Raw genomic sequence first — 11,009 nt, forward strand, 5'->3', positions numbered from 1 at the left:
GGTGTACAATTTCACGAAAGGCTCTATACAGCTGCGATGCTTCATTGTCATGCACAGCTGCCGTGCCATACATGATTGTCTGTTTGTCGCCTGTGCGTGTTTACACACATTTAATCACCTTGATATGCATACATATATGGATCTCAATGTGATTATATGCAATATGCTGGTAATTGTGAATACACAGTTACCAGAATATTGTCACGAACCCAGCAGTTTTATTCAGCGTTACACCCTTTACACCCAAATTGCCATGAGGGTGTTAAAATACACCTTAAAAGGTGTGCGCCATGAACATTTTGATTTACACTCTTTAAGGTGTAATACGATTTAGAGTGTAGGCAGGGTGTGTAGCATTGTCGGACTTTGCATTGCCCACGAAGTGCTTGCTGCATATTCGAGAGCGCTTGGTAGGCACCCACGGCTTGCCGGAAGCACTATAAAGTAGACAGGTAAAAAATAGACATATTTCGTGCGAAAATAAACTGTTACTTACGTCAGCCGGCGAACAAGTTGCACCCATATGGCGCGTCGCTCTTTTTCGTAAGTTTTCCAGGGAAAACTGTAAAATTTCACACCTGGAGAGTTCGCATAAGTCGCGTTGCATCCAACTATGCAGCAATTATTGTGGCTGGACATCCGAACAGCGGTGTAACGACCGAAATACGTCGAAACTGCTGCCAAACGTGCTGTGATCCAGTCGCATCCAGTCGGCTATCCCGACGCCACTTTCAGAGGCTCCGCAGTGCGGCGCTACATTTGCGGCAAACTATACTGCCTCGCTCCCTATACTCATGTGGCGCAAATTTCACTTTCTTGTTCGGCTGAAGCTGACCCCCAAACCATGCGCACAACCCCTTTTGTTGGCGTGGTCATGACAGAGATCAGCTGGTTTCACCCTTTTGTGGCAATGGGGAATTCTAGAGCACAATAGGAACCGTACGGTGACCCGTGCTCCCAGGCAACTTTGGAATTCTGAGGAATATTCCCTCTTCCCGAATCTGGGGAAACCCAGTAGGTCACTCGACCTACAGAGTGGTTGTGATTGGCGGAGACCGAACGTCAGCGAAGACCCGGCCCGGATTTATTTTGTGAAGGAGCTGGCTCACAGACACAGTTACTTCGTGGATTTTCAAGATGGCTTACGCGCTGGTGCACTTTGACAAGGAAAACCGCTTTTTTGTCTGCTCCACATCAGAAATCAAGAACTTCAGTGAAGAGATGGGCATAGGTAGCGAAGTGAAAGTCCGTTGGCAAGGAAGAAAACATTATCGTGCAACACTGAAAAACATCTCTGGTAAGTGGTCACTTTTGTGTGCGCTTTTTGTGCACGTGGTATTACATAACTACATTTATTTCGCATTATAGATGACCAGGGGGCACTCCAGCAGGAAATGGACGTCCAAATTGAAGAGTTTAACAAGAATTTGACTATGACTCCTGAGGACGACCCTGTCACAAGGCAAGCCCTTTCCTTGCTCGATGAACTTAATGCCGAGTCTTCCCTCAAGGAAGAGAATGCTGTACTATGTGAACAGCTTCATTCTACAGAGCAGCGGCTTCATAGCGTTGAGGCTGAGCTGGAGAACACAGTTGACGAAGCATATGGGTAAGTATTTCTTGGAGTGTTCCTCTAGTTACTGTTCTCGTTTCTCTTTTTTTGTATGTATGTGGGTGTGGGGGGGGATGATTCTGATATAGCAGCGCTGACGGACAGGCAGGCCGTTTACGAACTTTGTGATCGCGATTGATAGTGAATTGACCAGAAAGGAGGAGCAAATAATTTTTGCTACCTATTGCAGAGTTAGAAGGCCACCTTAAGGCAGCACGCCGACTTTTAAGAGCTGCTCAGCGGCTTGCCAGTGACCCTGCAGGTCCAACACCCGCCGTTACGGATGATGCAAGCGCAGCCGCACTGGACACGGAGTACTCGTTCGTCACAATCGAGGAGAAGAACAATCCCCATTTGGCACAGCCTAAACACAAGCGCAATGACTATCAGGTATGTACTTCTGTGAAGGACTCTTTCATTTACATCGCCACATATCACAAAAGCTGTCACGTGTGTGAAGATTGTTGTGTCTGCATATTTTGAAATCTTATCGCAGAGCCAGAGAGTTGCTTATGCACATTTGTGTCCATCATGTTCGGGCAGGTAGTCGAGCTGGTGTCGCTCTCCGGCGTATATGTACCCACAAGGGCACTGGCAGGCGCCCGGCTGGCCAAGTCGGCAACGACAATGGCCAGATCACTGCTGGTCAACATTTTCAACGAAGAAGCGCTCATGAACTGCTCAGTGAAGGGTGAGCGTCACAACGGAGCACGTGGGCACGTGGAAGAGACGCGGACACCGCTTTATCCTAGAGCCGTCGATGCGATAATCGGTAAGTATCGTGCCACAGCTTTAGGGTGAGTCTGATCGCCTTGTCTTATTATGTATGCCTTACTTGCAGACGTCACTCAAGCGCACGGTGCAGGACGGCCATAATGGAGGTCTCGACTGCTGCGTTGGTCAAGTCCCTTGGCACCAAGTTAAGCGAATTGAGAGACAGACGAAATCATGAAAATAAAAATGACAATGTCGATTGAGTCCTTTGTCAATTGGGTTGTTTTATACGTCTTCTATACGTCTACACAAAGTTTCTCTGATGATAAGGATGCATGGTCATGTTCAGCCCTACCACAGTGCTTTTCACACTTGCAGAGTTCTAGTGGGTTTACCCTTGCACGGTTACAATGCAGTATTCGAAGTTTCACACTGCCATTTTATTTTGAATATTTTTGTTCCGTACGTGCCTTTCTGTGTCCCATTTCGGTCAGTTTTATATCGGGTATCCTATCAGGTCCCTGTCAGGATATTGTCAGCCGCGTGTCAGGTTATTATCAGATTCACATCAGGTTATGATCCAACCTGTACACGGTTATTATCAGGTTGTGATCAGACTGGTATCCGGTTAGCATCAGGTTCGCCTCAGTTCATGATCAGACGCCTATCCGGTTATTATCAGACATCTGATAGATTTATTCCGGTCACGTTCAGTTTTCTCTCCAGAACTCATTCAGTTTCGCAATAAAGAACCGGATTACTTCTTGATACCTTGGTCCTGAACGATTCCTGATCGTCATTCCAGCCCAATTTTGGGTTCAGTCCGGAATCAGGTCGGAACCAGGGAACCTGATTATTTCCTGATTCAGGAATTTCCGTACGGGATGTAAAGAGAAAGCACCACAGTGTCCAACAACCGTCTTCTTTTTTTTTCTCTCTCACTCTCTCTATGCACGCCGCGCGTATACAAGTGAGACGGATTGGTGAGCTTCACATGAAACGTCAATTATACGGCCATACGCATGATTATATCGGGTCGAGTCCGCGCGGACTCACTCAACTGTTTGAACTGTCTCATAAACCTCCAGACAACACGAAATGGCCCGATAAATGTTACTGGGATGTCACATTGGGGATGTTACGGACGTTCCAGGCATGTTCCAAACACAGCCTAAACTTGTCCCAAAAATGAAGAAATGAGACACCGAGAAATGTTTCAGGGAGATCCTGTGGATGTCCCCGAGGGATGTGCATCAGATATGAATGGGATATCGCTGAGAAGCCCGTCCCCCTCGTCCCGTCCCCATTTTAGTGCTGTTCTTTCCACTTTTTAAGCTATATAATGTATTATAAGCACTGCAAGCAACATGCAGACACTTTGAGTAAACATGGCAACATTTTATTGTTCCTTTGAGTTACATTTGTCATCATGCAGCATGTTGACTATTAATACTATGAAGCTAATAAAATATCACAGTTCGAACGAATACAAACATTTGTACGGGGTTATAACTGTTCCCTGTAAACACGAAAACATCCAAATGAGGAGATAGCAGCTGCCGCTTCTAAAGAAATTTAAAGCTCCAAATAGATTGTTAAAAGTGCCCTCTGTAAAAACTGTAAAGAGGTTCCTAACCCGAAAGGGTCAAATGGTGAGGTAGCAGTAGTTTAAGCTCATTATAAGCAAGTATAGGCATTATAATATGCAACTGCAACATTCATGAAATCCCTTCGGCGTCACACCGCAGCGTCGGACTTTGATAATGCAACTTGCAGCAAGAAACGGCTGTACAAAAGTTCAAATAGGATGTTGTAAGTAATGACAGGTACTGAAAATTTTACCTGAAATTGTATTATGTTACCTCATAGAGGCGCATTTGTGGCTTGGATAGCTGAGGAAGGAGCGGAAGCAGAGGCAGAGGTGGATGTATTGCGAATACGGCTGACTGCAATTCAATAGAGAGTTTTAATGCATTGTACGCTATCGCCTTTGCGTACATAAGGAATAGCGTGGTGGTTCTGCGCAATGCGCGAAGCTCTCTCTATGTTTTGCGCGTGCACAGAACAAGCAACGCTACCTCTTGCGTACGCAAATGCGGTAACGTACGATCCACTAAAACTCACTGTTCATACAGAGGAAATGAAATGTACAGGTGAATATGCAACAATGTTATAAATGCAAGACATACCACAAGCCGGTAGACTATATAAAAAATTCAAACAAAATATTCACTGAGTGTGGAAGGAACTCGTCCAAACGAAACAAGAAACAAAAGAACCGAAACTAACGAAAGAGTACAAACTGGAATGTTCCTGGTACAGAATGTGGGGCAGTTCAACTGCGCTTCTGGTCTGGGCAGCCGAAGGAAGAGCAGAAGTAGAGATGGAGCGAATACGGCTCCCTGCAAGACAACCATACAAAGGGAGTTAAATGTACAGGTGAGTATGCAACGATGCCACAAATGGGAGATATATCACAAGAACGCGAAACCTGCTCTCAAACACGATGTGGCTGAGTATAGGCCAAAACTGATCTTTTGTCAGTGGAAGTCCATTGGCGTTCATAATTATGTCAATTTCGTATAGTATTTGACTTAATCCTTCCATGTGCGTACCTCTGGCCAAACCGAAATGGCAATATTTTCCATCTTCCATTCCTTCCACACCGGATGCAAAACGTGGGGTTCGTAGCAACGTCCTTGCACAAGTTGGGAGATCGATAAATGACGGCTGCGTCTTCAGCAATTTCAACAGTTTTGTCAGATCTACATGTGACACAGACGATGCAAGCGCCCACAACCTCGGCCGCTCTTCAAAGTTAGCATGCGGAGGAACACTGGATGGGGAAGAGTCTCCCTCGTATTCTTGCTTCTGACAACTCGATTCCGTAGATGTTTCACTCAACAAGGTGTCAACGTTGTGAAAGAGTAATAGACTATAAACCGCGAAAATGTTATCTGGCGCAGCCGTATTTTCAACGGACACAGAACACATTTCATCTTCGAAGGGCACGTTTTGGAGGAAGTAAAAGCAGCAAGTGAGGGCACATTAATTGCTGATAGGTTACCTTGCACCGCTTTCCGTAAGTGACGGTTTGTCTACATTTCTTTATAGTGAAATACCTCTCAAGACTATGCAGCCCATATATAATCCGATCACGTCACATCGTCTGCAAAGATGTAAGCGGGAGACGCGCCTTGTGCTTCAGCCAGGCTCCAACAGCTCCCCATAGAGCCCATAGTTTGAGATAATTCACACAACACTGGGCACACGACCAATGACAGTGCAACGTTGTAGAAATTATGCAATGCCAGTCGGCCAATCAGGAGCCTTAACTTTGGCTGACCTTTCGACCGGTTCTGGCTACCATCGACTTCTACCGGATTTCACGCCTACCGCCGTTACCCGATATTCAAAATAACTGAAGCTTCTTTTGGCTAAAAGAAATATTTATTTGACACAAAGCACTGATTCAGAGATCTGATACATGGGTGCACTGTGAATACAAAGTCCACTGCGTTGCTTACGCACTGTAACTAAGTTCGAACTTGAAGCAAAACGAAAACAGCTCTCGAAATCCGACAGGGCCCGCGCTTGTTCTTCACTCTCCAACCGCTCCAACTCACGAAGCATTCCAGTTCCGGAGTTGATAGACTGTTCATGGGATAATAGTCGTGTCCAGGAACTGCGCAACACACGTTGAATCACATCGACGCATGAATAAACCAGCGAACACTTCTACAAACTGTTCTGCCGATTGACATCACCGAAACACGGAACACAAGAGGACGCCTTGCCGGCCGATTTTATGATGAGCATCTTCTTTCGTTGTTTGCAGAGCAGAAAAGACGTTTGTGTGGCACGTTATTGTAATCCTGTCTTTGTTGTCAGGCCTCAAAATCCGACGGCGCCCGAACGCGTTCTTCACGCTCCAACCGCACCAGCCCACGAAGCATTCCAGTTCCGTAGTTGATAGACTGTACGTGGGATAATAGTCGTGTCCAGGAACAGCACAACACGCGTAGAATCACAAACTGTTCTGCCGATTGACATCACCGAAACACGGAACACAAGAGGACGGACGCCATGCCGACCGATGCGAGCTATTTCGAAACTATGCTGAAACTGCTGAAACGGCCGCCGGGACGCTGCACACACATGCGCGCGTACAAAATGCGATTTCAAAACGTTGTCGACCAATCGGAGCGCGCACACAGTCTGGGCCAATGAGCTTGCAACGTTGTAGATTGGCGCAGTGGTACATACTCTACAGCCGCATCCTCGGTTACCTGAGGAGGACTGCTTCAGCTGCATCTGACTGACGTGGTCACGATGGGCCTGCACCCGCAATAGTAGTCACATAACAATTCAGTTCAAGACTGCGGAAAGTTTAAATATACTTACTTTTGCTTGTCATTGCTTACGACAGTTCCGTAGCAGACTAGCAGACACGCATCACAATGGACGCCAGAGTGGCCTCCTTCCCGCCGCTTTCCGTACTGCTCATTGCCGAACGTCCCAATTTGGCATCCACAGGGCGATTTCGCGGATTTCAAATGCTGCGTTTCAAACGCACATCCAACCAATGTACGAGATACATCGCCTGTGGGACTGCGGATGTTGGGACCTGTTTGGGATGTCCCTAAAAAGTTTCGTGTTGTCTGAGTCCAGAACCTCTCGTATTTCCTGTTAGCGCAAGCCCTGCAAAGCTTCACATGAAACGTCAATTATACGGCCACATTACATCCATTACGTACCTCGGAGTACGAGAAATTACGGACACATTACATCCATTCCAGTAACGTTCAACAGGACGGTCCTGTAATGTTCGTGATGCTGAAACAATGCTTACAAACTGAACCTTCGCCTCCTATAATAATAATTCGCCGTTTTCTTTTCTTTTCGCTGCAGGACTCAGTCAGTTCTGAACTTATGAAGTTTTTGGGAGAACCTCAATATTGAATTGAATTGAATTGATCTTTATTATCCACAAACAGCGGCGGAGCCAAGGGCAAACAGCCAGATTCTAGCTTAGCGGTATATTCCCGGTTGCGAAACCTCCGACCCCGAAATTCACGGGGTGTAGGAAAAAATTGTCACGGAAAAAATGGTCCCGCAAAATATGGTCCCAGAAAAATGATACCTGGTTGTGTGGATTAAAAAAGATGGTCCTGCAAGCGCCTGCGCTGCCAAAAATACAGGGGCGTACACTCTTAAAAATGAACTTCACCTCATAGCACGCTCCTAGCCAACCATTATCTCGAATGATATCGTTATCTGCCCTGATTTGTTGAAAACGGGGGGCGTACGCCATTTCTGTGACACTTATGCTGTTCATAATTGTCACAGAAAAGGCGTACGCCCCGTGTTTTCAACAAATCAGGGCAGATAACGATATCATTCGAGATAATGGTTGGCTAGGAGCGTGCTATGCGGTGAAGTTCATTTTTAAGAGTGTACTTGCAGATAGCCAATGAGGCACATCACACCCTGCCGAGTGTTATTATTCGCTCTCCCGATTTGTTGAAATTGAAGGACGTAGGTTTTCTCTTCTTTTTTTTTTTTTTCGTGTGTTAATGGTTAACATCAATTCGATAAAATTCGCTGCACTAGTTCGCTAGGGGGCGCGGACAGTTGCTCACCACAGAACCGTTGAAGCCGGACAATTACCGCCTCTTTCACCACAATCATATTGTGATTTTATTTCGCGTTTATGGCACTTAGTGTTTTTATGTTAGCTGAACTTCTTTTTTGCATTCTTTTGTTTGTTTTTTTACGTTGCTTCAAATAGATCTAGGAAATCCACCAGTGAACAGGGCGAGACGAAAGGTCGTCCACTTGCAGGCGCGCCTGAAACGTCTTTGTCAGGACTACCTGCGTCCATAGGGCGTTCCTACAGGTGTTTCCTTTTTTTTTTTTTTTTTCAATTGGGGAAGCAAAGTTCTTCCAGGAGCAAAGCGTGCAACCACCTCGCCTCCTTTCCTGGAGAGGAACGCTGCGGACTGTGCGGGTGTTCACAAGTTGATATTATTATGACGTCTGAGAAAAAATCATGACCTATGAATAAAATGTGAACAATTGTCACAAGTGACCTTGCCCCGCTCTCGGTACGGCCATACCTGCGTCACCATGGTCTTCCAAGAAAGAAGCCGTGGGGAGATTTAAAAAACAGATCACTAGTTAACCACTCAAAGTCATTAATTTTTTACGTCTGTGAAAGTCGGTGTAGCGAACGAAAGCCACATTTTAGCGACTGTTCGACTCAGCAGGGCGGACACGACGGCGCAGCACGTCGGATGGTTTATTATTAGGTTAGTCTAAGTTCAGTGTTTGCATTTCTATGTCCAGGTTAGTTATGCTCGCTGTTGTCAGTTTCACGCGCGCGACTGTGCATTTTATAATCAGATAACATTTATTTGCAGTAGTTTGTTTTGCAACGGGGATCTCGAGCACTTCATTTCGAGGTATACCCAATTTCAGCTAACATAAAAAAGTCAAGTATATGAGAGCCCTTAATGAGAAATAAAACCACACCACATAAAAACACAGCCACGGCCTCAGCAGTTTTTTGGTGAGCGACTGTCCGTGAACAATTGTCCGTGATTACGTCGCCAGTGATAAAGTTCGCTGAATGCTAGTGTCGCGAGTTGAGTGAGGCCAGGAGACAAGAGGCGTCAAGTCGGACCAGACTATTTTATTGACCGTTCTGGCCGGTCGCTCGAGTGGAAGAACTAACTAGCTCGCATCTCGCAAGCGCGAGGTGGCAGGCCAGAAAAGGGTCATGTGGCCAAAGGCGATGGTGGTGCAGCTAGTTCACCTCCCTCCTCCTCCTGGAGAAATATGATGCTGAATCCGCAGGCTGGACAGTGCGGTTAGTGCGGTGCAGATCCCACGATATGTGCTTGCTGGAAGCTGAGCGCACGGGAAAAGGTCGAGATGCAGCTGAGAGGGCGGTTCGATCGTCATGCTGTGCGGAAGGCTCGTTCAAAGAGTCGGAAGAAACTTCCAGCTGGGTGAAATGCGCCAGAGATGAGGGGTCTAGGTGAGCGGGCTGCAGCCTATCGATGGAAATGTTGTCCTCGCGGCCATTAAGCTGTACACGGTAGAACTTGGCGTATCGGTGGAGAACTTGAAAGGGGCCGTCGAAATGAGGCTGAAGAGGCTTACGAACGGCATCCCGGCGAACAAAAACATGTGTACAGCTTTTAAGCTCGGGGCTGATGAAGGGATGGCTAAGAAGGCGTCGTCGGGTTGGGGAAGGGCAGAGCTGGGACAGTGTCAAACGGAGTTGGCGAAGGAATGACTATGGCTCGGCTGCTTCGGGACGCACAGGATGGAAGAATTCTGACGGCAAACGCAGTGACGTCCCGTAGACGAGTTCTGCGCTGGAGGCGCCAATGTCTTGCTTGATGGCCGTCCGAATACCGAGCAGCACTGTAGGAAGAGCGGCGAACCACTGGGTACGCTCACGCGCGGAGGAAAGGGAGGCCTTAAGGTGTCGGTGAAAACGCTCAACGAGCCCGTTTGCTTGGGGGTGGTATGAGGTGGTTCGTATCCGATGTGTGCCGAGGGTCTCCAAGAGCTGGGTGAACAGCCTGGCTTCAAACTGGCGGCCGCGATCTGTGGTAAGGGTAGCCGGCACACCAAAACGGGCTATCGAGCCGTGCAAAAAGGCTTCGGCAACGATCTCGGCAGTGGAATCGGCTATGGGAATTGCTTCTGGCCACCTCGTAAATCTGTCAATGCATGTTAACAGGTATGAATGACCATGCGACGGGGGAAGCGGGCCCACCAGATCGATGTGCACGTGCGAAAATCGGGCGTCAGGGAGCGGGAAGGCTGCTAAAGGTGCCTTGTTGTGCCGGTTGACTTTCACACGTTGGCACACGAGGCAAGCGCGGGTTCATGCCAGGACGTCGGCGTTCATCGATGGCCATAGAAAGCGGGTGGTGAGCAGCTTCTGCGTGGCGCGGATACCAGGGTGGGCTAGAGCATGCACGCTATCAAAGACAAGGCGACGGAAAACCTGAATGAACGGCCTGGGTCTGCCCGTGGAGATGTCGCAAGTTAACTTGAGGAGCGATCCGAGCAGAGGCACCTCTTCGAGAGAAAGAGTGGTGGTAGAATCTCGCAGTTTCCGAAGTTCTTCGTCTGACTGCTGCACCTCGGCGATCTTGGAATCCATCGAGTCCATCGTCAACTTCGGAAAGGTGACAGCATCGACGTGCATCCTGGACAGAGCATCCGCTACAGGGTTGTCGGTTCCGTTCACTTGGCGAATGTCGACGGTGAACTCACTTATGAAGGCCAGCTGCCGGGCTTCACGGGGAGTGTAACTGTCGGCAGCTTTGGAGAGGAAGGCGTAAGTCAAAGGCTTGTGGTCTGACAGGACGTAGAACATTCTTTCTTCGACGAAATACCGGAAGTGGCGGATGGCTAAATAGGCAGCGAGCAGCTCACGGCCAAACGCGCTGTAGCGGGACTGCGCTGGAGAGAGCTTCTGTGAGAAGAAGGACAAAGGTCTCCACTGCCCGTTGATAAACTGCTGTAAGACACCGCCAACAGCATGGTCAGAGGCGTCAACCATGATGTTAGTTGGCGCGCCGTGTTTCGGGTAGACGAGGACATTAGCGTCTGCCAGGGCTTGCCTGGCAGCAAGGAAAGCGGTGTTCGCTTCTTCCGT

The 11,009-nt window shown here is 47.8% G+C and overlaps 1 protein-coding gene across 1 annotated transcript; it reads left to right on the forward strand.

The window, feature by feature from the left end:
- The first annotated feature begins 1,133 nt into the window (after positions 1–1,133).
- LOC135397799 (uncharacterized) lies at positions 1,134–2,583 on the forward strand. Its single transcript, XM_064629367.1, has 4 exons — positions 1,134–1,609; positions 1,803–2,002; positions 2,156–2,384; positions 2,454–2,583. The coding sequence occupies exons 1-4, from the start codon at positions 1,483–1,485 to the stop codon at positions 2,486–2,488; spliced, it is 591 nt and encodes a 196-aa protein (XP_064485437.1). The 5' UTR covers positions 1,134–1,482; the 3' UTR covers positions 2,489–2,583.
- Positions 2,584–11,009: the final 8,426 nt, after the last annotated feature.

The sequence above is a fragment of the Ornithodoros turicata genome, chromosome 6 (assembly GCF_037126465.1).
Source record: "Ornithodoros turicata isolate Travis chromosome 6, ASM3712646v1, whole genome shotgun sequence".
Classification (NCBI taxonomy): Eukaryota; Metazoa; Arthropoda; class Arachnida; order Ixodida; family Argasidae; genus Ornithodoros; species Ornithodoros turicata.